This window comes from Penaeus chinensis, chromosome 29, assembly GCF_019202785.1.
Source record: "Penaeus chinensis breed Huanghai No. 1 chromosome 29, ASM1920278v2, whole genome shotgun sequence".
NCBI classification, from domain to species: Eukaryota; Metazoa; Arthropoda; class Malacostraca; order Decapoda; family Penaeidae; genus Penaeus; species Penaeus chinensis.
Genome location: NC_061847.1, coordinates 7,433,968 through 7,460,609, shown reverse-complemented (window position 1 = coordinate 7,460,609; position 26,642 = coordinate 7,433,968). Strand labels below are relative to the sequence as shown.

General features: G+C 37.4%; 6 protein-coding genes across 6 annotated transcripts; all 6 read left to right on the top strand.

The window, feature by feature from the left end:
• Positions 1-2,666: 2,666 nt before the first annotated feature.
• LOC125040952 (glycine-rich protein 23-like) lies at positions 2,667-3,379 on the top strand. Its single transcript, XM_047635748.1, has 2 exons — positions 2,667-2,707; positions 2,874-3,379. The coding sequence occupies exons 1-2, from the start codon at positions 2,687-2,689 to the stop codon at positions 3,294-3,296; spliced, it is 444 nt and encodes a 147-aa protein (XP_047491704.1). The 5' UTR covers positions 2,667-2,686; the 3' UTR covers positions 3,297-3,379.
• A 2,270-nt stretch (positions 3,380-5,649) lies between these two features.
• Positions 5,650-6,333, top strand: LOC125040297 (glycine-rich protein 23-like). The gene is made up of 2 exons (XM_047634848.1): positions 5,650-5,690; positions 5,857-6,333. The coding sequence occupies exons 1-2, from the start codon at positions 5,670-5,672 to the stop codon at positions 6,277-6,279; spliced, it is 444 nt and encodes a 147-aa protein (XP_047490804.1). The 5' UTR covers positions 5,650-5,669; the 3' UTR covers positions 6,280-6,333.
• A 1,612-nt stretch (positions 6,334-7,945) lies between these two features.
• LOC125040317 (glycine-rich protein 5-like) lies at positions 7,946-9,175 on the top strand. The gene is made up of 3 exons (XM_047634871.1): positions 7,946-7,966; positions 8,386-8,523; positions 8,689-9,175. Exons 1-3 carry the CDS (start codon positions 7,946-7,948, stop codon positions 9,112-9,114), a joined length of 585 nt encoding a protein of 194 aa, XP_047490827.1. The 3' UTR covers positions 9,115-9,175.
• Positions 9,176-12,643: 3,468 nt separating this feature from the next.
• LOC125040787 (glycine-rich protein 5-like) lies at positions 12,644-13,288 on the top strand. Its single transcript, XM_047635515.1, has 2 exons — positions 12,644-12,695; positions 12,791-13,288. Exons 1-2 carry the CDS (start codon positions 12,675-12,677, stop codon positions 13,208-13,210), a joined length of 441 nt encoding a protein of 146 aa, XP_047491471.1. The 5' UTR covers positions 12,644-12,674; the 3' UTR covers positions 13,211-13,288.
• Positions 13,289-14,901: 1,613 nt separating this feature from the next.
• Positions 14,902-19,316, top strand: LOC125040316 (glycine-rich cell wall structural protein 1-like). The gene is made up of 6 exons (XM_047634870.1): positions 14,902-14,956; positions 15,113-15,507; positions 17,142-17,313; positions 17,972-18,042; positions 18,399-18,474; positions 18,875-19,316. Exons 1-6 carry the CDS (start codon positions 14,936-14,938, stop codon positions 19,256-19,258), a joined length of 1,119 nt encoding a protein of 372 aa, XP_047490826.1. The 5' UTR covers positions 14,902-14,935; the 3' UTR covers positions 19,259-19,316.
• Positions 19,317-21,067: 1,751 nt separating this feature from the next.
• Positions 21,068-24,972, top strand: LOC125040315 (glycine-rich cell wall structural protein 1-like). The gene is made up of 5 exons (XM_047634869.1): positions 21,068-21,184; positions 21,728-22,083; positions 22,230-22,271; positions 22,546-22,672; positions 24,552-24,972. Exons 1-5 carry the CDS (start codon positions 21,164-21,166, stop codon positions 24,909-24,911), a joined length of 906 nt encoding a protein of 301 aa, XP_047490825.1. The 5' UTR covers positions 21,068-21,163; the 3' UTR covers positions 24,912-24,972.
• The last annotated feature ends 1,670 nt before the right edge of the window (positions 24,973-26,642 follow it).

The window sequence follows — 26,642 nt, the reverse complement described above, 5'->3', positions numbered from 1 at the left end:
TTAGTATTACACATCCTTGATCTGATCTATTGTATATATACACAAATTATATGCATATATATATATATATATATATATATATATACATATATATATGTAATATAGTATATAATAAAATATAATATGATATGTATACAGATATATATACAAACATATATGTATGTATGTATATGTATATCTGATCTGTATATGTATATTTGATCTGATATGAAGATTAGTATAATTCACATCCATCATTAACTACATACATGTTCATAGTAATGGAATCGATATTTTTCGCTTTTGTTGTTGTTCTTAACTTGGTTAGAATTAGATAAACAACTTTACTACGAATTAGTCTATCAAATCACAAATCACTGCACTGAATCAATTTAAGATTAAATAAGAATTCTCTTTTTATTAACATACTGCCTGTATGTGTAGCTATATCTATATCTAGCGAAGTTTCTATCTCTCGTTCTATATGTATCTGTATATACATACATGCATGCATACTTCTACATACACATATTGTGTATGAAATGACAAGGTAATCTACTCTCCAACGTTCTCTGCTGTAACGTTTGGCGATTGTGTCACATTTTACAACGCGCCGCATGTGAAAAATAAAATAAAATAAAAAGGTAGTCGATCAGTGCCATAGACTATTCTCTTCATCTTTCTCGTTTATGTAAGATATCCTAATAAACTAGCAACTATTACTCTAGGATTCCATAAAATCGTAAATAGATAAATTAATAAATCATTAACACCCTACCGAGGTTATAACTTATCTACCAGTCTTAGGTATCAGATTCAAGAAATTATGGCTTGGTGGAAAATGATGTGAACAAAAAAGCAATTGCTTGGTCTTCATCAATACAGTAGCTCTACCTCTATTTCTATCTACATTTCTGTTTGTCTGTCTCTTTATACCTACTTATATTCCCCGCCGGTGGAGGATTCGGGAACAGAGGAAGAAGTGGGGGAGGTAGCTTTGGTAATGGGGGTGGGTTTAGTGGCGGCGGAGGAGGGTTTGCTGGACACGGTGGAGCTGGTGGATTTAGCGGAGGTGCTGGAGGAATAGGTGGAGGAGCCCGAGGATTTAGCGGAGGAAGCGGTGGGTATGGCGGCGGGCGAGGTGGAGGTAGCGTCGTCCGCGCGCGCTTGGTCGGCGTTGGCGTTCTTCCTAGCGTCGGCGGCAGCGGCTCAGGCTTCGGTGGCAGCAGCGTCGGTGGCGGCGCTGACGATGAAGCGGCGGAGGAAGCTACTGATAGTAATCTTTATGCACCACGGCCAATTCTGTCGACTCGATTTCGACCGTTTCTGCACTGGAAATAAAGTTGAAGATTTATTACCATTCATAGTGTATATAAGCAGTAAGAAAATCGTTCACCATTTTATCTGAATCGATATATTAATATATATATTAATTCATACATATTTATGTATACATAGATAACCATTACATTTGCACATGCGTATATATATGCATATATATCAAATTCAGATAAAATTAGATACATACTCTCTGTACCTGTAGCTTTTGTATGTATGTATGTACATTCATACAGAAGCTTATATGCACATATGTATGAATTACTTAGATAATCCTGCTAATCCTGGTCATTTCTCCCTGCTGTCACGCTTGGCGATTTTTCAATAAAGGAATGAAGGCTCACGATCATTGCTGCTGGTCATTCTCTTCCTTTTCTCTCGTTCACTACGAAAACTCAAATCAATTGCCAATAATTACTCTTGATTTTTTATTTAATTAGGATTCTGATTTTATTTAATACTCTCTGTATATGTAGCTCTGTTCATCTCTCCATTGACCTGTCTATATGTGCTTACATCTATACAGATATCTATCTACACACGTATATAGTATGCTATTTATGAACAACTTTGACTTTTTGAATACATGAATGACGGAGGTCAATCCGAGCCAAAGGTCATTTCTTTTTACTTATTGTTAAGATACGAAAATTGAATATATTGGTGTCTACATGACGGTAGAATTAAGATATAAAAAATCACGTAAAGATAATGCCAAGTTAATTATGCCTATGTAAAAAAAATTTGACGAACATAAAGGCATGAGCTTGAAGTCTCCCTTAAACAACATAATCTAATGGCAGTGTTTATTCAACCCTTATCTTCATCTTTATAACTGTCAGTTTCTCTAGCTCTACCACTATTTCAGTTTATTCATCTGCCTTTGCTATCCTTTTTTTCTTTCCTTTTTCTCTATCTCTATTTCCATATATACAAAATGCTTGAGTTGTGCATGCCTGTGTATGTATGCTTAATTGAAACAATTAGGGCCAAATAATGTTTGTAGATGTGGATAACTAAAGTTAGGTGATTTTGATAAATGCGAATGAGAAGCATGAATACAAGCTTGCCTTACGGAAATTCCGATATTACATTAGGTAAATCAAGGTCAGTCTTAAGGGTAAGTTTTTTTTCGTTTTTTTTTCACATAGAGAAAATTAAAACAAACAACTCTTACAATGCATGACTTGTCAAAAGATTTCGGAACTAAAAAAATTCAAGATTTCAGTTATGAAGTTCAAGGACATCTCAGCAAAAGCATATGTCCTTGTGGAAGAAGCAGATGTCTGGCATAAATACGGGACAAAGGCAAGCAGCGGCACACATCGGTAGCGTGGTCTCCCCTGCGAAGTCAGTTGAACCACCAGTCATGATCCTTCCCCGTGCTTTGGTGAGACAATGAGATCGTATAGCAGTTTAACTTGCATTAGCTTAATCCTTTTACAGTGTGACACTTTATTAATTTTCTTTAGACCATTTTATTTGTACTGCGATTTTTTTCATGGGCGTGTTTTAAGCATGAATGAATTATATAGTGTTTTCCTCTCTTCCTTCAGATCGTGGTTCTGGCCTTAATGGCAATGGTTTACTCGGCTAAGGCCGGTGGAGGTGGATACGGGAGCAGAGGAGGCGGTGGAGGAGGTGGCTTTGGTAACGCCGGAGGATTTAGTGGCGGTGGAGGAGGGTTTGCTGGACACGGTGGATCTGGTGGATTTAGTGGAGGTGCTGGAGGAGTAGGTGGAGGATCCCAAGGATTTAGCGGAGGAAGCGGCGGATATGGCGGCGGACGAGGTGGAGGCAGCGTCGTCCGCGCACGCTTGGTCGGCGTTGGCGTTCTTCCTAGTGTCGTTGGCGGCGGCTCAGGTTTCGGTGGCGGCAGCGTGGGCGGCAGCGGCGGTTTCGGCCAAGGCGGAGGACGAGGAGGACGAGGATCCTTCGGCGGAGGACGAGGAGGTGGCGGAGGAAGCTACGGATGGTAATCAATTATCTAACTTAAAGATCTTTTCTGTCAACCTGATTTCAAATATATCTGCAAAGAAAATAAAAATGCGGAAAGCAAAAACGTCTTTCTCTGTTTCACCACTATTCGGAGTATATAGTCAATAAGATTTTCTTTCTTTTTTTCAAGTGAACACATAAATCACACATTATACATCCTTGATATGATCGATTATGTGTATTACACACCGGCACACACAGATGCATATTACACACACGCACACACAGATGCATATATATATATATATATATATATATATATATATATATATATATATATATATAGGTATGTATATATATACAAATATGAATAACATACATGTATATATACATATAATCTACATAAATACACACATATATGTTTATATGTATATATACATATGTGTATATACACATATATGTGTAGATATACATATACAAACAAATAAATATATATAATGATATGAAGAAATATATGTATATATTCAAATATACAAACATACATATATAAATGATTTGATTAGATATGAAGATTAATGTTTGGCACTTCCAGCAGTAACTATATATGTAGTAAAGTTTTAGTTTGGTAATAAGTAGTAAAACCTCTTTACATCGGATTAGTAACCTAAATCACTGATGAACACACTACATAAAACGAACAAATGTTTATCCGATATGACTGGAATTTCTGGAAGGAATCAAATAAAAATTCTGATTTTATTGAAAAATTGATTCTACGTGTAAGATCTACTAATCTATCTATCTTTCTGCTTATATATCTATATATGAGAGTGCGTGTATACATATATGTTTGTGTGTGTATACGCATATATACGCGGACGAGGACGAGGAAGTGGCGGAGGAAGCTACGGATGGTAATCTTTATGCACAACGGCCAATTCTGTCGACTCGATTTCGACCGTTTCTGCACAGGAAATAAAGTTGAAAAAAAAAAAAAATTGTTTCTCTGATTTATTACCATTCATAGTGTACATAAGCAGTAAGAAAATCTTTCATCAGTATTATACTCATTTTATCTGAATCGATATATGAATATGTATTAATACATTAGATAAACATTATATTTATGCATATATATCAAATTCAGATCAAATTTGATTTTATTCTATTTACATACTCTCTGTACCTGTATCTCTATCTACGAGTATCTACCTTTCTGTCTTTTGTATGTATGTATCTACAAATATGTACATAAGCTTATATGCACATATTATGTATGAATTACTTAGATTAATCTACTCTCCGATTTTCCCTGCTGTCACGCATGGCGTTTTTTTTCACATTTAATAACGTGCATCTTGAATACAGGAATGAAGGCTCACGATCATTACTGCTGGTCATTCTCTTCCCTTCCTCTCGTTCATATACGAAAACTCAAATCAATTGCCAATAATTATTCTTGATTGTTTATATGATCAGGATTCGGATTTTATTTACATACTCTCTGTACATGTAGCTCTGTTCATCTCTCTATTGACCTGTCTATATGTGCTTACATCTATACAGATATCTATCTACACACACGTATATAGTATAGTATTTATGAACAACTTTGACCTTTTGAATAAATGAATGACGGAGGTCAATCCGTGCCAAAGGTCATTCCTTTATATTTCTCGTTAAGATACGAAAATTGAATATATTGGTGTCTACATGACGGTAGAATTAAGATATAAAAAATCACGTAAAGATAATGCCAAGTTAATTATGCCTATGTAGAAATTTTTGACGAACATAAAGGCATGAGCTTGAAGCCTCCCTTAAACAACATAATTTAATGGCAGTGTTTATTCAACCCTTATCTTCATTTTTATAACTGTCAGTTTCTCTAGCTCTACCACTATTTCAGTTTATTCATCTGCCTTTGCTATCCTTTTTTTCTTTCCTTATTCTCTATCTCTATTTCCATATACACAAAATGCTTGAGTTGTGCATGCCTGTGTATGTATGCTTAATTGAAACAATAAAGGCCAAATAATGTTTGTAGATGTGGATAACTAAAGTTAGGTGATTTTGATAAATGCGAATGAGAAGCATGAATACAAGCTTGCCTTACGGAAATTCCGATATTACATTAGGTAAATCAAGGTCAGTCATAAGGGTAATTTTTTTTTTTTTTCGTTTTTTTTCACATAGAGAAAATTAAAACAAACAACTCTTACAATGCATGACTTGTCAAAAGATTTCGGAACTAAAAAAAATCAAGATTTCAGTTATGAAGTTCAAGGACATCTCAGCAAAAGCATATGTCCTTGAGGAAGAAGCAGATGTCTGGCATAAATACGGGACAAAGGCAAGCAGCGGCACACATCGGTAGCGTGGTCTCCCCTGCGAAGTCAGTTGAACCACCAGTCATGATCCTTCCCCGTGCTTTGGTGAGACAATGAGATCGTATAGCAGTTTAACTTGCATTAGCTTAATCCTTTTACAGTGTGACACTTTATTAATTTTCTTTAGACCATTTTATTTGTACTGCGATTTTTTTCATAGGCGTGTTTTAAGCATGAATGAATTACATAGTGTTTTCCTCTCTTCCTTCAGATCGTGGTTCTGGCCTTAATGGCAATGGTTTACTCGGCTAAGGCCGGTGGAGGTGGATACGGGAGCAGAGGAGGCGGTGGAGGAGGTGGCTTTGGTAACGCCGGAGGATTTAGTGGCGGTGGAGGAGGGTTTGCTGGACACGGTGGATCTGGTGGATTTAGTGGAGGTGCTGGAGGAGTAGGTGGAGGATCCCAAGGATTTAGCGGAGGAAGCGGCGGATATGGCGGCGGACGAGGTGGAGGCAGCGTCGTCCGCGCGCGCTTGGTCGGCGTTGGCGTTCTTCCTAGTGTCGTTGGCGGCGGCTCAGGTTTCGGTGGCGGCAGCGTGGGCGGCAGCGGCGGTTTCGGCCAAGGCGGAGGACGAGGAGGACGAGGATCCTTCGGCGGAGGACGAGGAGGTGGCGGAGGAAGCTACGGATGGTAATCAATTATCTAACTTAAAGATCTTTTCTGTCAACCTGATTTCAAATATATCTGCAAAGAAAACAAAAATGCGGAAAGCAAAAACGTCTTTCTCTGTTTCACCACTATTCGGAGTATATAGTCAATAAGATTTTCTTTCTTTTTTCAAGTAAACACATAAATCACACATTATACATCCTTGATATGATCGATTATGTGTATTACACACCGGCACACACAGATGCATATTACACACACGCACACGAAGATGCATATATATATATATATATATATATATATATATATATATGTATGTATGTATATATATACAAATATGAATAACATACATGTATATATACATATAATCTACATAAATACACACATATATGTATATATGTATATATACATATGTGTATATACACATATATGTGTATATATACATATACAAACAAATATATATATATAATGATATGAAGAAATATATGTATATATTCAAATATACATACATACATATATAAATGATTTGATTTGATATGAAGATTAATGTGTTGCACTTCCAGCAGTAACTATATATGTAGTAAAGTTTCAGTTTTGTTCTTAACTTGGTAATAAGTAGTAAAACCTCTTTACATCGGATTAGTAACCTAAATCACTGATGAACACACTACATAAAACGAACAAATGTTTATCCGATATGACTGGAATTTCTGGAAGGAATCAGATAAAAATTCTGATTTTATTGAAAAATTGATTCTATGTGTAAGATCTACTAATCTATCTATCTTTCTGCTTATATATCTATATATGAGAGTGCGTGTATACATATATGTTTGTGTGTGTATACGCATATATACGCGGACGAGGACGAGGAAGTGGCGGAGGAAGCTACGGATGGTAATCTTTATGCACAACGGCCAATTCTGTCGACTCGATTTCGACCGTTTCTGCACAGGAAATAAAGTTGAAAAAAAAAAAAAAAAAATTGTTTCTCTGATTTATTACCATTCATAGTGTACATAAGCAGTAAGAAAATCAGTATTATACTCATTTTATCTGAATCGATATATGAATATGTATTAATACATTAGATAAACATTATATTTATGCATATATATCAAATTCAGATCAAATTTGATTTTATTCTATTTACATACTCTCTGTACCTGTATCTCTATCTACGAGTATCTACCTTTCTGTCTTTTGTATGTATGTATCTACAAATATGTACATAAGCTTATATGCACATATGTATGAATTACTTAGATTAATCTACTCTCCGATTTTCCCTGCTGTCACGCATGGCGTTGTTTTTTCACATTTAATAACGTGCATCTTGAATACAGGAATGAAGGCTCACGATCATTGCTGCTGGTCATTCTCTTCCCTTCCTCTCGTTCATATACGAAAACTCAAATCAATTGCCAATAATTATTCTTGATTGTTTATATGATCAGGATTCGGATTTTATTTACATACTCTCTGTACATGTAGCTCTGTTCATCTCTCTATTGACCTGTCTATATGTGCTTACATCTATACAGATATCTATCTACACACACGTATATAATATAGTATTTATGAACAACTTAGACCTTTTGAATAAATGAATGACGGAGGTCAATCCGTGCCAAAGGTCATTCCTTTATATTTCTCGTTAAGATACGAAAATTGAATATATTGGTGTCAACATGACGGTAGACGGTATAACTGTCAGTTTCTCTAGCTCTACCACTATTTCAGTTTATTCATCTGCCTTTGCTATCCTTTTTTTCTTTCCTTATTCTCTATCTCTATTTCCATATACACAAAATGCTTGAGTTGTGCATGCCTGTGTATGTATGCTTAATTGAAACAATAAAGGCCAAATAATGTTTGTAGATGTGGATAACTAAAGTTAGGTGATTTTGATAAATGCGAATGAGAAGCATGAATACAAGCTTGCCTTACGGAAATTCCGATATTACATTAGGTAAATCAAGGTCAGTCATAAGGGTAATTTTTTTTTTTTTCGTTTTTTTTTCACATAGAGAAAATTAAAACAAACAACTCTTACAATGCATGACTTGTCAAAAGATTTCAGAACTAAAAAAAATCAAGATTTCAGTTATGAAGTTCAAGGACATCTCAGCAAAAGCATATGTCCTTGAGGAAGAAGCAGATGTCTGGCATAAATACGGGACAAAGGCAAGCAGCGGCACACATCGGTAGCGTGGTCTCCCCTGCGAAGTCAGTTGAACCACCAGTCATGATCCTTCCCCGTGCTTTGGTGAGACAATGAGATCGTATAGCAGTTTAACTTGCATTAGCTTAATCCTTTTACAGTGTGACACTTTATTAATTTTCTTTAGACCATTTTATTTGTATTGCGATTTTTTCTTAGGCGTGTTTTAAGCATGAATGTATTACATAGTGTTTTCCTCTCTTCCTTCAGATCGTGGTTCTGGCCTTAATGGCAATGGTTTACTCGGCGAAGGCCGGTGGAGGTGGATACGGGAGCAGAGGAGGCGGTGGAGGAGGTGGCTTTGGTAACGCCGGAGGATTTAGTGGCGGTGGAGGAGGGTTTGCTGGACAAGGTGGATCTGGTGGATTTAGCGGAGGTGGAGGAGTAGGTGGAGGAGCCCAAGGATTTAGCGGAGGTAGCGGCGGATATGGCGGCGGACGAGGTGGAGGCAGCGTCGTCCGCGCGCGCTTGGTCGGCGTTGGCGTTCTTCCTAGTGTCGGTGGCGGCGGCTCAGGTTTCGGTGGCGGCAGCGTGGGCAGCGGCGGCGGCGGCGGTTTCGGCCAAGGCGGAGGACGAGGAGGACGAGGATCCTTCGGCGGAGGACGAGGAAGTGGCGGAGGAAGCTACGGATGGTAATCAATTATCTCACTTAAAAATCTTTTCTGTCAACCTGCAAAGAAAATAAAATTGCTGAAAGCAAAAACTTGTTTCTCTATTTCACCACTTTCTTTATTTTTTTCAAGTAAACACATAAATCACACATTGTCGATTAGGTATATTACACACCGGCACACACACATGCATATTACACACACGCACACACATACATGTATATATACAGATAATCTACATAAATACACACATATATGTATATATGTATATACACATATGTGTATATACACATATATGGATATATACATATACAAACAAATAAATATATATAATGATATGAAGAAATATATGTTTATATTCAAATATACATACATACATATATAAGCGATTTAATTTGATATGAAGATTAATGTTTTGCACTTCCAGCTGTAACTACATATGCAGCAAAGTATCAGTTTTGTTCTTAACTTGGTCATAAGTAGTAAAACATCTTTACATCGGATTAGTAACCTAAATCACAAATCACTGATGAACACACTACATAAAACGAACAAATTTTTATCCGATATGACTATGTCCGAAATGCCTAAGAAATAAAAATTCAGATTTTATTGAAATATTGATTCTACGTGTAAGATCTACTAATCTATCTATCTATCTGCCTATATATCTATATATGAGAGTAAGTGTATACATATGTGTGTGTGTATACGCATATATATAAATGTATATACGTATAAAGACATATATCATGTATATATATATATATATATATATATATATATAGTATACACATTGTGGAAGAACTTAGAACCAAAAAAAAAAGATTATCTACTTTCTAGCGTTCTCTGCTGTCACGTTTGGCAATTGTCACATCTCACAATAAGCATTAAATATAAAGAAAAAAAGGTGACTGATCATTGCTATAGATTATTTTCATCCTTTTCTTTAAGATACGAAAACTCAATAAGCTGGCAACCATTACTCTAGAATATCAACAGAATACCTAAAATTAAGGGAAAAAAATACATAAATAACCTACCAAGTTCAACAGGTATCTAGCACCGTTAGGTACCAGGATCAAATAATTATGGCTTGGTGGAAAAATTGGGGAAAATGGTATTTGCTTCAGGTATCAGACATATAGAGAAAGTGCTTAACAAAATTCCATCAATACTCTCTATGCCGTTATCTCTGTCTTTATATCTGTCAATATATCTAGTTCTAGCTCTTGTGTTTCTCTATATAATTCTACCTCTACCTCTATTTCTTTATTGATCTCTTTTGTCTGCATATCTCTGTCTTTACATATATTCAGGGTGTGTGTTTGTGAGAACTTGTATCTATATGGAAGGGAACTAAAGTGATAAAGAAAGAACATAAATGCTGGTGTACATGATTAACTGACCCAATTATGTTTGAAGATAACTAAGAGCTAATGATTTTGATACATTCCATGTATAACCATTAAATCCTAGCTTGCCTTTCGGAAATTCCATGATAATACTTTTTTCTTTTCTTTTTTTTTTTTTTTTCTTTTTTACATAATGGAGAATTAGGAAATAAGAGAATAATAACAAGTCATGACCTAGCGGAAGGATTTAAAATCTGAAACATTCATGACTTTAGTTTTGAAATTCAGGAATATATCAGCAAAAACACATATCCTTGTGGAAGAAGTTGGTGTCTGGCATAAATACGGGAAGGCGGTGGAGAAGGGTTTGCTGGACACGGTGGAGCTGGTGGATTTAGCGGAGGAGCTGGAGGAGTAAGTGGAGGAGCCCGAGGATTTAGCGGAGGAAGCGGTGGACGAGGTGGAGGCAGCGTCGTCCGCGCGCGCTTGGTCGGCGTTGGCGTTCTTCCTAGCGTCGCCGGCGGCTCAGGCTTTGGCGGCGGCAGCGGCGGTTTTGGCCAAGGCGGAGAACGAGGACGAGGATCCTTCGGCGGAGGACAAGGAAGTAGCGGAGGAAGCTACGGATGGTAATCATTATGCACAACGGTCATTACTGTCGACTTGATTTCGGCCATATCTGCAAAGGAAATAAAACTGCATAAACCAAAAACATGTGTTTCTCTCATTTATTACCATTCACTTTTTCTTAACCTTATCTCATATCACTATTATACTTATTTGATCTGAATTTATGGGTTTGTATGTGTGCATGTTTATTCATTTATATTTAAGTATACAGTAGGTATACATATATATTTACATGTATATAGAGATTTACAATTTGATCTAATATGTATTTAAACTGAAATATATATATATATATATATATATATATATATTTATATTTCACATTCATTAATAACTACATGCACTTGTTCGTAGAAGAACTGATGTTTTATCCGATTTTTTTTCTAACTTTTTAGTAAGTATATAAATTTATCTTTACACCAATTAGCAAATCCCATATTACTATTTAAACATACTGCACACTACATATACCTAGAAATGAGTGCAAAATATGTATGTGTGTGTGATGCTGCTTGGGAACATATTCAGATTCAGATCAAATCGGATTTTTTATTATATTTACATACTCTCTATACTTGTTGCTTTCTTCATCTCTATATCTATCTACCTTTGTCTTTTTTTATGTATGTACATACATACATAAGCATGTATACGCATATTATGTATGAATTATTTAGATTAAAATGATGACCCAAAACAAGATAATCTATTCCTTCCTCTGCTGCCACGCATGGCAATCTAATAATATGCAATTTGAATAAATTAATTAAGGAGATCAATCATTGCTACAGGTCATTCTCTTCCCTTTCTATCGTTCATATACGAAAACTCAAACCAATTGCCCATAATTATTCTTTATCATCTATATAATCAGAACTGTTTACATACTCTCTATGTAGCTCTGTTATCTTTCTATTGACCTTTCTGTCTATATGATATATCCATCTTCACACACATATATCGTATTCTGTTTATGAATAACTCCCTGAAACAACATAAGCTAGAGGAAGTGTTTATTGAGACCTTATCAATTCTACGTCTATATCTCTTATTTTCAGCTTTATTACTGTCACTCTCTAGCTCTACCTTTGTTTCAATCTATTCATCTGTCTTTCTTTCTCTCTATCTTTACATATATGCAAAATGTTTATGTTTGTGTGTGCTTGTATACGTATGGGCAAGAAGTGATATAATCAAAAGTAAATAATGTAGTACATGATTAAGAGATGCAATCTTGTAGATGGGGATAAGTAAATGCTGGAGATTTTGATATATTCCACTGAAAAGCGTCAAATACAGGATTGTCTTACGGAAATTCCAATATTACATTAAGTGGATCAAGGTCAGTCAGGTCAGTAAAAAGGATAAGCTTTTTTCACATAAGGAAGAATATAAAACATAAACAATTCTTACAATTCATGACTTGCCGAAAGATTTCAGATCTGGAAAATACAAGATTTCAGTTTTGAAGTTCAAGGACATATCACCAAAGCCCATGTCCTTGTGGAAGAAGTAAATGTCTGGCATAAATACGGGAAGGCGGCAAGCAGCGGCACACATCGCTGGCGTTGCCCCCCCTGCGAAGTCAGCTGAATCGTCAGTCATGATCCTTCCCCGGCCTTTGGTTAGTCCATTTATATTTGAATTGCGAAATGTTACACCTTAGACTTGTGATCTATGAATGAATGCAATACATTGTGTTTTCCTCTCTTCTTCCAGATCGTGGTTTTGGCCTTAATGGCAATGGTTTACTCGGCTAAGGCCGGTGGAGGCGGATATGGGAGCAGAGGAGGCGGTGGTGGAGGAGGCTTTGGTAATTCCGGTGGATTTAGCGGCGGAGGAGGAGGGTTTTCTGGACAAGGTGGATCTGGTGGATTTAGCGGAGGTGCTGGGGGAGTAGGTGGAGGATCCCAAGGATTTAGCGGAGGAAGCAGCGGGTATGGCGGCGGACGAGGTGGAGGCAGCGTCGTCCGCGCGCGCTTGGTCGGCGTTGGCGTTCTTCCTAGCGTCGGCGGCGGCTCGGGCTTCGGCGGTGGCAGCGTGGGCGGCAGCGGCGGTTTCGGCCAAGGTGGAGGACGAGGAGGACGAGGATCCTTCGGCGGAGGACGAGGAAGTGGCGGAGGAAGCTACGGATGGTAATCATTATGCACAACGGTCATTTCTGTCGACTTGATTTCGACCATATCTGAAAAGGCAATAAAACTGCATAAAGCAAAACATGTGTTTCTCTGATTCATTACCATTCCTTTTTTTTTTTTTTTCACGTGATCTGGCATTTCTGTTATACTTATTTTGATCTGAACTGATATACGTATATGTGTGTGTGTGATCGTACATTTATATTTATGTATACAGTATATATACAATAATATTTACATATGTAAATATATAGATATAAAAATAAATCTGATATCTATTAGCACTCAAAGACATGTATATTCCACATTTATTAGTTATTCCAGAAGAACTGATGTTTTTATCCGATTTTTTTTTTTTTACTTTTTTTTCCTTTTGTTTAGTAAGTACATAAACATATCCTTACAATGCATTAGTAAATCCGAAATTGCTGATTGAACATATTGCACACTTCATATGAATGCAATATTTATGTGTGTGATGCCAGAGATGCTTGTGAACAAATTCAAATTCACATCAAATCAGATTTTTTATTCTATTTATATGATCTGTACCTGTAACTTTCTTCATCTATATCTATATGTCTTTCCGTCTTTTGTACATAAATAAGCCTATATACACATATTATGTATGAATTACTTAGATCAAAATGCCAAAACGAGAAGAGCATCTCCTATTCGATTTTCCCTGCTGTCACGCATGGTAATCTAAAAGCGTGCAATTTCAATAAATGAATCAAAGCGATCGATCATTACTCGTTCATATGTGAAACCAAAAATTACTCTTGAGCAGGATTTTGAATATATTTACATACTCTATGTATATGTAGCTTTGTTCATCCCCCTATCGACTGTATGTGCTTACATCCAAACATATATCTATCTACACAGGCACTACTTAGACATTTTGAATAAATGAATGGCAGTCAATCAGTGCCATATATCATTTTGTTTCTCGGTGAGATACGAAAACGGGATATATTGGCAACAATATCTCTTCAATGCCTATGTAATCGTAGAACTGAAAAATAATTTTAGAAAATAACAAGAAAATGCCAAGTCTATTATGGCTATGTAGAAATTTTAGATGGACATAAATACATAAGGTTATCTTATCTTATTTTATATCTTATCTTAATCTTAATCACTGTCACCTTCTCTAGCCATACCTTTATTTTCATCCGTCTTTTTTTTAATCTCTTATCATTACATATATACAAAATGTTTATGTTAATGTGTGCTTGTATCGGTATGGGTAAGAAGTGAAATGATAATATATTTATATATATATATATATATATATATATATATATATATATATATATATATATATTGACGTGGTTAACAGATGCAATCCTGTTTCTAGATGTGGATAACTAAAAGCTAGTGATTTTGATATATTCCATTGAGAAGCGTTAAATACAAGCTTGCCTTACAGAAATTCCAATATTCCATTGAGTGAATCATGGTCACTCATATAAGTAAAAAGGATATTTTTTTTCTCATAAAGACGAATGAAAAACATCAACAATGCTTACAATTCATGACTTGCAGAAAGATTTCGGATCTGGAAAATTCAAGATTTCAGTTATGAAGTTCAAGGACACTTCAGCAAAAGCGCGTGTCCTTGTCGAAGAAGTAGATGTCTGGGATAAATACGGGACAAAGGCAAGCAGTGGCACACACCGCTGGCGTTGTCTCCCCTGCGAAGTCAGCTGAACCGCAAGTCATGATCCTTCCCCGTCCTCTGGTGAGACTATGAGATTGTACAGGAGTTTAACTCTCATTAGCTGAATCTTTTTATAGTGTGGAACTGTATTCCTTTTCTTTAGTCCATTTTTATTGCACTGGAAAATTGTATATCTTAGACGTGTTTTAAGCATAGTGTTCCATTCTCTTCTTTCAGATCGTTGTTTTGGCCTTAATGGCAATGGTTTACTCGGCGAAGGCCGGTGGAGGAGGATACGGAAGCAGAGGAGGTGGTGGAGGAGGTGGCTTTGGTAATGCCGGAGGATTTAGTGGCGGTGGAGGAGGGTTTGCTGGACACGGTGGATCTGGTGGATTTAGCGGAGGAGCTGGAGGAGTAGGTGGAGGAGCCCAAGGATTTACCGGAGGAAGCGGTGGGTATGGTGGCGGGCGAGGTGGAGGCAGCGTCGTCCGCGCGCGCTTGGTCGGCGTTGGCGTTCTTCCTAGCGTCGGCGGTGGCGGCTCAGGCTTTGGAGGCGGCAGCGTGGGTGGCAGCGGCGGTTTTGGCCAGGGCGGAGGACGAGGACGAGGAAGTGGCGGAGGAAGCTACGGATGGTAATCATTATGCACAACGGTAATTTCTATCAACTTGATTTCGACCGTATCTGCTAAGGAAATAAAACGGCAAGAAGCAAAAACGTGTTTGTTTCTCTGATTTGCTACATTCTGAACGTATATAATCCGCGAGAAAATATGATCCCTCATCAGTATCATATACATTTGACTTGAATCGGTTATTTATGTACATACGATTGTATATATATATTTTTTTTTTTCTGATATATACCAACATATGAATCCATATATGTATGCGTAATGCCAGAGATGATTCTGAACGAAATTAAAGTCAGAGTAAATCAGTAAATATGAATATGAAATCAGAATTCTGATTTCATTTACACATCCTCTGTACATGTAGCTCTTTTCATCTTTCTATACATTTCTATCTGTATGTACATACATAAGTCTATACACATATTATGTATGAATTACTCAGATTAAAATGCTAAGAATAAAAAATGGCAAGATAGTCTACTTGTCTACTTTCTCTGCTATCACGTCTGGCGATTTTTCCACATATAATACCGAGCATTTTGAATAAATTAAATTAAGGCGATCGATCAGTGCTATAGATCATTCTCTTCTCTATTTTTCTCGGTAATTTGCGAAAACAGATTGGCAACAATTACAATTGATTATCTATGTAATCAGCATATATTTACATACTTTGTCTGTGTAGCTCTTTTCATCTCTCTATCGACCTTTCTGTCTCTATCTATACACACATACATACAGTATGCTGTGTATGAATCCCACAGATTTGTTGAAAATAAATGAATGAAAGTCAATATGTGCCATAAATCATTCTCTTTGTTTCTCGTTTTCTTTGTTTATTCGGACCTTATCAATTCTATGTCTATATCTTTATCTTCATCTCTGTTTCAATATGTCTTTTGTCTATCTTATTATTTTCCTTTTTTTGTTGCCTGCCTTTATCTTTACATATATACAGAGTGTTTATCTTTGTTTATGGCTAGAAGTGAAGTAATAAAGGCAAAAATAGTGGGTGAGAAGTGAAGATATAAAAGCAGAATAATGACACGTGATTAACAGATGTAATCATGTTTATAAGTGTGGATAACTAAGGGCTTGGGATTTTTATATATTCCATAGAGAAGCGTCAGTTACAAGTTTGCTTTACGAAAAGTCTAAGACTACATTAACTGAATTAAGGTTGCTCAAAAGTAAAAAAGGATAAGAATTACACATAACGACGAATTAAAAATATAAACAATTCTTACAGTTCACGGCTTGCTGGATGATCACAGATCTGGAAAATTCAAGATTTGACTTTTGAAGTTCAACTACATATCAGTATAAGCACATGTTCTTGTAGAAGTAGGTCTCTGGAATGAATATTGGAAGGAGCAAAAACAAGGACACATTGGTGACGTTGTCTCCCCTGCGAAGCCAACTGAAACGCCAGTCATGATCCTTCCCAGTTTTCTGGTGAGACAATGAGATCGTAAAGTCTGGTTTTCATTTGTAAGCCCAGTTACAGTGCATTACCTGATTATTAGGTTTCTTATATGTCTTTTTTCATTCTCTTTAAAATACGAAAAAACTACCTTAGGAAAATGTAGTAATTATGAATATATTGTACTTTTTTAATGGTTTACTCGGCGAAGGCCGATGGAGGCGGTAACGGTAGCAGAGGAGGCGGTGGAGGAGGTGGCTTGGGTAATGCCGGTAGATTTAGCGATGGTGGAGGAGGATTTGCTGGACACGGTGGAGCTGGTGGAGTTGGTAGAAGTACTAGATGATTTAGCGGAGGAAACGGTGGATATGGCGGCGGACTTGGTAGGCGGTGGCGACCTTGGTAGGCGGTGGCGATCTTCCTAGCGTCGGCGGCGACTCGGGCTTCGGCGGCGGTTGCGTGGACGGCGGCGGCGGTTTCGGCCAAGGCGGAGGATGAGGAAATGGCGGAGGACGAGGAAGCTACGGATGGTAATCATCATACTCAAAGAACATTTGGCTTGAAACATAGAAACATATCTTCTGTTTCCGAAAATATACAAAACAACAAAAACAGGTATTTCTATGATATAACCCCATGCACAATGTGGAAAAGGAAAATTAAGTTGAGCATATGGTATAATCATTCATAGTGAACGGGTAGAGAAGCTCTCCTGGATTAAACCTACCTTAGCGTAGGAAATAAAATTGCAAAGATGCCAACATGCCCTGTCTCTTTTTACCAAAAATATATCTATGTATGTGTGTGCGTGTGTGTACTCTACTGCGATCATGGTAATTATTTTATTTTATTTTTTCAAATAGTGAAGACATGCAAAGACATATATATACGTAGAGATATGCCACCTATGTAAACTTGCATGTGTATTTTTGTTATACCTATTCTCTTTAAACAATTTTCATCTCGATATGGAGGTATTCGCCTAGTTAGGAATGGAAATATTCCTGAAAAAAGTATCCCCTTAATATAATACAAACTTAGATTATCTTAAGCCATACTGGCGTGAAAGACAAACTTGACAAGATAATGGCTCTGACATCTTCAGTTGTCCAGTGTGTGTTTGCGTATTTGTATGAATATACATTTTTCATATGATTGAACGGTAGCTTGGAAGCTATGAAGCGGACAAGGGGAAGAGCACCAAGGCCAGCTAACTAAATATATACCACAGTAATGAGTCCTCTTTTTTTTTTTTTTTTTTTTTTTTTTTTTTTTTTTTTTTTTTTTACACGATCAAAGAAAAAGAATATTGCTCACAATAAGCGCCTGATTTGATGGCCTGTCACATCCCAGAATCCTCGTAAAGTAATTCTACCCTATCATTAGTTTCGGGAAACTGTTAAACGGCTAGGATAGAAGCTCAGTTGTCCTTGTAGACTGAAATGCTCCTCGGTATAAAAGGCTGAAGCAAGTCGAATAGTACTACATATCGCCTGTGTTCTCTCCTGAGCCAAGTAACAGTCATGAAGTTTTACAGATCACTGGTAAGATAATAGAATCTCGTCCTCCTTCTTGTTAGAGATGGTCTTTAAGGTGGTCTTTGGTATTTAGAAATGTTTACAAATTCATATTAGGAAGACTTGAACATATACATATGTATGTGTGGTTTGTGTGTGTCTGTGTTGGAGCGTACATGTGTGTCTATAAATGTATATATGATCCACATATATAGAGAGAGACAGATAACTAAAGAGGTGAAGACATATTAGCAAATATATTGTCTGCATCGACATTTAATTTATTTCTCTCTCTTTCTCCCCCTACCCCCTCGTTTCTCTCTCACACACGCACATACACACTTATATGTGTGTATGTATGAATACATATATATGTATGTGTAAATACATATATAGAGCATGTGTTTATTTATTCACGCCTTCCCAGATCACAGTGGTGGCACTTGCGGCCATGGTTTGCATGGCAGCAGCCGGCGGTGGATATGGAGGTGGAGTCGGAAGTGGATTTTCAGGCAGTGGATTTAGCCATGGTGGAAGTGGCGGATTCGGTGGTGCCACAGGATTTAGTGGAAGCGGTGGATTCAGCGGCGGTGGATTTAGCGGAGGAAGTGGCGGGTATGGTGGAGGACGAGGTGGAGGTAGCGTCGTCCGCGCGCGCTTGGTCGGCGTTGGCGTTCTTCCTAGCGTCGGCGGCGGCTCGGGCTTCGGGGGCGGTTTCGGCCAAGGCGGAAGACGAGGATCCTTCGGCGGAGGACGAGGATCCTTCGGCGGAGGACAAGGATCCTTCGGCGGAGGAAGCTACGGATGGTAATCATCATACTCAAAGAACCTTTGGTTTGAAGCATAGAAACATATCTTCTGTTTCTAAAAAATATACAAAACAACAAAAACAGGTCTTTCTATGATAAAACCCCATGCACAATGTGGAAAAGGAAAATTAAGTTGAACATATGGTATAATCATTCATTGTGAACGGGTAGAGAAGCTCTCCTGGATTTCTCAGTTCCAATTCCACGCTGAAGAGAATGTCGTTACATGAGAGATAAACTGTGAGAGAACGATAGAAGTCTATCGGAAACATATCCTTGCAGACAGAAGGATGGTAATTATTTTAAAAATAATATCAATACTAATGATAAAATTACGCAAATCGAATTATGTATTATTTTCCATCCAGACGCTAAATTGCTGCATACTGTACATATTTTACGGGGATCTACCAGTTTGGAAAAAATCTACATATGAATAAAAACCTACCCTCGCACATATATGAATATTTATTCCTTGGAATATCACTGCCATATGGAGAGTGGATACCATTTGGTGAGAGTTGCAGTACCTGAATATTTGATTGTATACTTTTGTATATAATTCTTTTTCTTTCTTTATGAAAAAAACCCTCCTAAAAGGTGGTAACTTTGATTATATTTAACTTCTTTTTTTTTAGATTGCTTTTTTGGCCGTAATGGCAATGGTATACTCGGCTTAGGCCGGTGGAGGCGGATATGGAAGTAGAGGAGGCGGTGGAGGAGGGTCTACTGGACATAGTGGAGCTGGTGGATTTATCGAAGGTATTGGACGATGATGGTAGAATTAATCATTAATTTCCATAACCTGGATTAACCTACCTCTCCGTAGGATATAAAACTTTAAAAAAGCCAACAAGCCAAGTTTCTTTGTACCAAAAGATGGATTAGACCCTTATCCTTTTAATCGATATGCGCGTGTGTGTGTTTGTTTGTAATGCATGTATTACCTTAATAATTTTATATAATAAAGAGAATATCAGTCAGGAACGAGCATATTACTTGAAATTTTGCTAAACATTCACAAATTTAAATACATAGATATTAATAAAAGTATACGCAAGTATGTAAATTAAACATGTGATTTTTTGTACCTATTCTCTTCAAATTATTTTTATATCGATAAGGACGTATCCCCTCAATAGGAATGGGTATATTCTAGAAAACAAACTAACAAACAAAAAAAGTTTATCCAAACTTTTAGTTCTTAGAAGTAGTATTTGTAGTATTAATATCAACGTTATTATTATTTCATTAGGTATACGAAGGTACGATAATTATGCCATTCCTTATTTATATTTACCATAATTGAGTTCAACAAGAAATATATAACTTTAACTAATATTACGAGCTACCCATGATCAATAATGTTAACCAAGAGTCAGATGATCCACTCAAAATTAAAAGGGACAGCCAAATTGTCTAATAAAAACAATACGTAGTGCGCGCGAGAGCGTGTATGTGTGTGTGTGTGTGTGTGTGTGTGTGTGTGTGTGTGTGTGTTTTCGCATGCAAGTGTATTTGAATGAATATCAGTTTTTCATACGATTGAACAGTACCTTGGAATCTATGAGCCGGACAAGGGGAAGTGCGCCAAGGCCAGCTAACTAAATATATATCGCAATAATAAGTGTCTTTTTCCTTCTTTTTTTTTTTACATACGAACAAAGACAATGAAAACGGATATTGCTCACAACACGTGACTGATCTGATAGCATGTCACATCCCTGAATCCTCGTAAAGTAATTTTATCCTATCATTAGCTTCAAGAAAATGATAAACGGCGAGGATAGAAGTCCAACTGTCCTTGTAGACTGAAATGCACCTCGATATAAAAGGCTGAAGCAAGTCGAATAGCACTACATATCGCCTGTGTTCCCTCCTGAGCCGAGCAGAACAGCCTGGTAGTCATGTTGTTTTACAGATCACTGGTAAGGAAATATGATTCCGTCTCCGTTCTTTTTACAGGTGTTTTTTGAGGTCTTTGGTCTTTAGAAATGTTTACAAATTCACATTAGGAAGACTTTTGGGCATGTACATATGTATGTGTGTATTTATGTGTGTTTATGCGTTCATGTGTGTCTATAAATGTGTATATGATCCACACACACACACATATATATATATATATATATATATATATATATATATATATATATATATATATATATATATATGTGTATATGTATATATATATATATATATATATATATATATATATATATATATATAAAGAGACATGTAACTAAATAGATGAAGACGTATAAGTAGATATATTGTCAGTATCGAAAATTTGATTTACGTGTTTATTTCTCTCTCTATCACCATACCCCTCTTTCTTTTTCACACACGCACACACACACGTATGTGTGTGTGTGTATGTGTACATATATATGTATATATATGATTATATGTATGTGTATACATACATATATAGAGAGAGAGCATGCGTTTATTTATTAATGCATTCACAGATAGCAGTGGTGGCGCTTGCGGCCATGGTTTGCATGGCAGCAGCCGGCGGTGGATATGGAGGTGGAGTCGGAAGTGGATTTTCAGGCAGTGGATTTAACCATGGTGGAAGTGGCGGATTCGGTGGTGCCACAGGATTTAGTGGAAGCGGTGGATTCAGCGGCGGTGGATTTAGCGGAGGAAGTGGCGGATATGGCGGCGGACGAGGTGGAGGCAGCGTCGTCCGCGCGCGCTTGGTCGGCGTTGGCGTTCTTCCTAGCGTCGGCGGCGGCTCGGGCTTCGGCGGCGGTTTCGGCCAAGGCGGAGGACGAGGATCCTTCGGCGGAGGACGAGGAAGCGGCGGAGGAAGCTACGGATGGTAATCATCATACTCAAAGAACATTTGGCTTGAAACATAGAACCAAATCTCTGTTTCTGAAGATAAAAAAACAAAACAAAAGAAAGTTCTTGTTATTTTACAACCTTATGCATTACATGAAAAAAGAGTACTTCTGTACTTCTCAGCTTCATTTCCATGCTGAAGAGATTGTTGCGATATTCCAGAGAGCAACGATAATAAAAACAATAGTGACCACATCCATTATGACAATAAGAAAGGATGACAAGAAAAGTTATAACAATATTAACACGAAAAGTAAAAAAACCCAAAAAAAACGCCAATCGAATAATGCATTATATTACACTCGTGTGTGTGTGTGTGTGTGTGTGTGTGTGTGTGTATTTCTTGTAATACTTATAATTCTTTTCTTTCTTTCTGAATTACGAAATATCTTACCCTCGAAAATGTGAAAATTATGACTATATTTCACTTTTTTTTCAGATCGTCGTTTTGGCCTTACTGGCAATGCTTTACTCGGCGAAGTTCGCGGGAGGCGGATACGGGAGCAGAGGAGGCGGTGGTGGAGGTGGCTTTGGTAATGCTGTGGAATAGGTGTCAGTGGAGTAGGGTTTGTTGAACATGATGGAGCTGGTGGATTTAGCGGAGGTGCTGCAAGATTACATGGAGGAACCGAGGATTTAGGGGAGCCAGCGGCGGACGTGGTGGAGGCCACGCCCTTGGTCGGTGTTGGCGTTCTCCCTAGCGTCGGCGTCGGCGGCGGTTTCGGCCAAGGTGGAAGACGACGAATTGGCAGAGGAAGCTTACGGATAATAGTAATCATTCGGAAAGGACATTTCCGCACCCTGGATTAACCTACCTCTTTGTAGGAAATAAAACTATAAAGAAGCCACATGTCCTGTCTCTTTTTACTAATAAATATAATAGATCTTTATACCTTTGGTATATCTATATGTGTGTGCGTGTGTGATGCATGTTTTACTTTAATATCATGATTTAATTCAGAGAAAATCAGTCAGGAACAAGCATATTTCATGAACTTTTGCTAAACTGATAACCATAGCTCCCCTGCGATCTTGGTAATTAATTCAAAGACTGTTTAATAAAAATACTCACATAAAATACATAGAGATGTGAATAAATAAATGTGCATGTATCAAACCTTGTATCCCTATTCTCTTTAAATTATTTTCATATCGATAAGACGGTATTCGCCTAGACATCTTGGCCATAATGGCGTGAAAGCCAAGCATAACAAGAAAATCGCGCTTTCTTCATTTGTCTAGTATGATTTTATCATATTTTGTATTATAAATATTGATTTCAATAAAATGTTGCAATTCCTGCTATAGTTGTTCCTAGAAGTAGTACAAATAGTGTTACTATCATCATTATCATTTCATTAGGCATACGAAGGTGCGATGATTATCCTATTTTTTTTATATATATACCATAATTGAGTTCAACAAGAAATATATCACTTAAGCGAGATTAAGACCTACCCATGATGAATAACATTATCCAAAGGCCACATGATTGTGTGTGTATGTGTGTGTGTGTATTTTCACATGCATGTGTATATGTATAAATATCATTTTTTCATACGATTGAACAGTAGCTTGAAAGATATGAAGCTGACTAGGGGAAGAGTGTCAAGGCCAGCTAACTGAATAAATATCACAATAATGAGTCTTTTTTTCTTTTTCTTTTTTTTTCGAACGAACAAAGAAAAAGAAAACGGATATTGCTCACAACAGGTGTCTAACCTGATGGCATCTCACATCCCAGAATCCTCGTAAAGTAATTCGATCCTATCATTAGCTTCGAGAAAATGATAAACGGCGAGGATAGAAGTCCAACTGTCCTTGTAGACTGAAATGCCCCTCGGTATAAAAGGCTAAAGCAAGTCGAATAGCACCACATATCGCCTGTGTTCTCTCCTGAGCCAAGCAGAGCAACCTAGTAGTCATGTTGTCTTACAGATCACTGGTAAGGAAATATGATTCCGTCTCCGTTCTTTTTAGAGGTGGTCTTTGAGGTCTATGGTCTTTGGAAATGTTTACAAACTCACATTTGGAAGACTCTTGGGCATGTACATATGCATGTGTGTCTATGTGTGTTTGTGCGTACATGTGTGTCTATAAATGTGTATATGATACACACACACACACACACACACACATATATATATATATATATATATATATATATATATATATATATTTATATATTTATATATATAAAGAGAAAAGAAACTAAATGGATGAAAATGTAGTAGATATATTGTCAGTATCGTCATTTGATTTAAATGTTTATTTCTCTCTCTATCCCTCTATCCCCCGTTTCTCTCTCACACACGCACACACACACGTATATATTTGTGTGTATATACATGTATATGTATATATATATATATATATGATTATATGTATGTGTATACATACACATATATAAAGAGAGCATGCGTTTATTTATTAGTGCATTCACAGATCGCAGTGGTGGCGTTTGCGGCCATGGTTTGCATGGCAGCAGCCGGCGGTGGATATGGAGGTGGAGTCGGAAGTGGATTTTCAGGCAGTGGATTTAGCCATGGTGGAAGTGGCGGATTCGGTGGTGCCACTGGATTTAGTGGAAGCGGTGGATTCAGCGGCGGTGGATTTAGCGGAGGAAGCGGCGGGTATGGCGGCGGACGAGGTGGAGGTAGCGTCGTCCGTGCGCGCTTGGTTGGCGTTGGCGTTCTTCCTAGCGTCGGCGGCGGCTCGGGCTTCGGCGGCGGTTTCGGCCAAGGCGGAGGACGAGGATCCTTCGGCGGAGGACGAGGAAGTGGCGGAGGAAGCTACGGATGGTAATCATCATACTCAAAGAACATTTGGCTTGAAACATAGAAACATATCTTTGTTTCCGAAAATATATAAAACAACAAAAGAAAGTTCTTATTATATAACCTTATGCATAACATGGTAAAGAGTACTCCTGTACTTCTCAGCTTCATTTCCATGCTGAAGAGAATGTTGAGATATTCCAGAGAGCAACGATAGTGAAAATAATAGTTACCACAGCAATTATGACAATAAGAAATGATGGCAAGAAAAGTTATAACAATATCAACACGAAAAGTAAAAAAAACGCCAATCGAATAATATATTGTATTCCACTCAGACCCTAAACTGCATGCAGTACATATTTACGGGAATCTACCAGTTTGTAAATAATTTTATATTTAGAAGAAAAAAAAACATGAATTACCTCCACAAACATGTGTATGTATATATTTATTGTAATATTTATAATTCTTTTCTTTCTTTCTGAATTACGAAATATCTTACCCTCGCAAAATGTGGAAATTATGACTATATTTCACTTTTTTTCAGATCGTCGTTTAGGTCTTACTGGCAATGGTTTACTCAGCAAAGTTCGCTGGAGGCGGATACGGGAGCAGAGGAGACGGAGGTGGAGGTGGCTTTGGCAATGCTGTGGAGTTGGTGGCAGTGGAGTAGGGTTTGTTGAACACGGTGGAGCTGGTGAATTTAGCGAAAGTGCTGCAAGATTACGTGGATGAGCCGAGGATTTAGGGGGGGGGGAGCGGTGGATGAGTGTTGGCGATCTTCCTAGCGTCGGCGTCGGCGGCGGTTTTGGCCAAGGCGAAAGACGAAGAATTGGCAGAGGAAGCTACGGATAGTAGCAGTTATTCGCAAAGGACTTTTCCGTAACCTGGATTAACCTACCCCTGTGAAGGAAATAAAACTGCAAAGAAGCAACATGTCCTGTCTCTTTTTTACTAATAGATAGAATAGATCTTTATACCTTTGGTAAATCTATATGCGTGTGCGCATATATGAAAACTTTTATGTGTATCCTTGTATCGCTATTCTCTTTAAATTATTTTCATATCGCTAAGGTACTCGCCTAGACGAGAATGGGAATATTCCAGAAAAGGTGTCTCCGGCATATAAAACAAACTTTGATTATCTTCAGCCATAATGGCGTGAAAGCCAAACATAAGAAAATCGCACTTTCTTCACTTATCCAGTGTGATTTTATCGCATTTCGCATTATAATTATTGATTTCAATGAAATCAAGGCGAGTAGTGATAGAGCTTGTTTGGCTTATTATAGTTCTTGTAATTATCATTACTGTTGGTCGTGGTATTGGTGTTGGTATTGGTATTGTTGTTGCTGTTGCTGTTGTTTCAGTTGCTGCTGTAGTTGTTAGAAATAGTACTAATAGTGTTACTATCATCGTCATTATCATTTCAATAGGCATACGAAGGTGTGATAATTAACCTACTCCTTTTTTATATATACCATAATTGAGTTCAACAAGAAGTATATCACTTAAGCAAGATTAAGACCTGCCTATGATCACTAACATTAACCAAAGATCAGATGATTCACTCAAAATCAAAAGGAACAGCCAAATTGTCTAATAAAATTAGTACATAGTGCGCGCGCAAGCGTTTATATATGTGTGTGCGTTTGTGTGTGTTTTCACATACATGTGTATTTGTATAAATATTAATTTTTCATATGATTGAACAGTAGCTTGGAAGCTATGAAGCGGACAAGGGGAAGAGCGCCAA

Excerpts from the sequence above, each read along its gene's own strand:
- LOC125040316 (XM_047634870.1), top strand. The coding sequence starts at position 14,936 with ATGATCCTTCCCCGTCCTCTG. Across the intron at positions 14,957-15,112 it reads TGATCCTTCCCCGTCCTCTG|ATCGTTGTTTTGGCCTTAAT; the intron begins GTGAGACTATGA and ends CTCTTCTTTCAG. Across the intron at positions 18,475-18,874 it reads TGAAGTTTTACAGATCACTG|ATCACAGTGGTGGCACTTGC; the intron begins GTAAGATAATAG and ends ACGCCTTCCCAG.
- LOC125040297 (XM_047634848.1), top strand. The coding sequence starts at position 5,670 with ATGATCCTTCCCCGTGCTTTG. Across the intron at positions 5,691-5,856 it reads TGATCCTTCCCCGTGCTTTG|ATCGTGGTTCTGGCCTTAAT; the intron begins GTGAGACAATGA and ends CTCTTCCTTCAG.
- LOC125040315 (XM_047634869.1), top strand. The coding sequence starts at position 21,164 with ATGTTGTTTTACAGATCACTG. Across the intron at positions 22,084-22,229 it reads GGCGGAGGAAGCTACGGATG|CTTCATTTCCATGCTGAAGA; the intron begins GTAATCATCATA and ends TGTACTTCTCAG. Across the intron at positions 22,272-22,545 it reads TTGTTGCGATATTCCAGAGA|ATCGTCGTTTTGGCCTTACT; the intron begins GCAACGATAATA and ends CTTTTTTTTCAG.
- LOC125040787 (XM_047635515.1), top strand. The coding sequence starts at position 12,675 with ATGATCCTTCCCCGGCCTTTG. Across the intron at positions 12,696-12,790 it reads TGATCCTTCCCCGGCCTTTG|ATCGTGGTTTTGGCCTTAAT; the intron begins GTTAGTCCATTT and ends CTCTTCTTCCAG.
- LOC125040952 (XM_047635748.1), top strand. The coding sequence starts at position 2,687 with ATGATCCTTCCCCGTGCTTTG. Across the intron at positions 2,708-2,873 it reads TGATCCTTCCCCGTGCTTTG|ATCGTGGTTCTGGCCTTAAT; the intron begins GTGAGACAATGA and ends CTCTTCCTTCAG.
- LOC125040317 (XM_047634871.1), top strand. The coding sequence starts at position 7,946 with ATGACGGTAGACGGTATAACT. Across the intron at positions 7,967-8,385 it reads TGACGGTAGACGGTATAACT|CAAAAGCATATGTCCTTGAG; the intron begins GTCAGTTTCTCT and ends AGGACATCTCAG. Across the intron at positions 8,524-8,688 it reads TGATCCTTCCCCGTGCTTTG|ATCGTGGTTCTGGCCTTAAT; the intron begins GTGAGACAATGA and ends CTCTTCCTTCAG.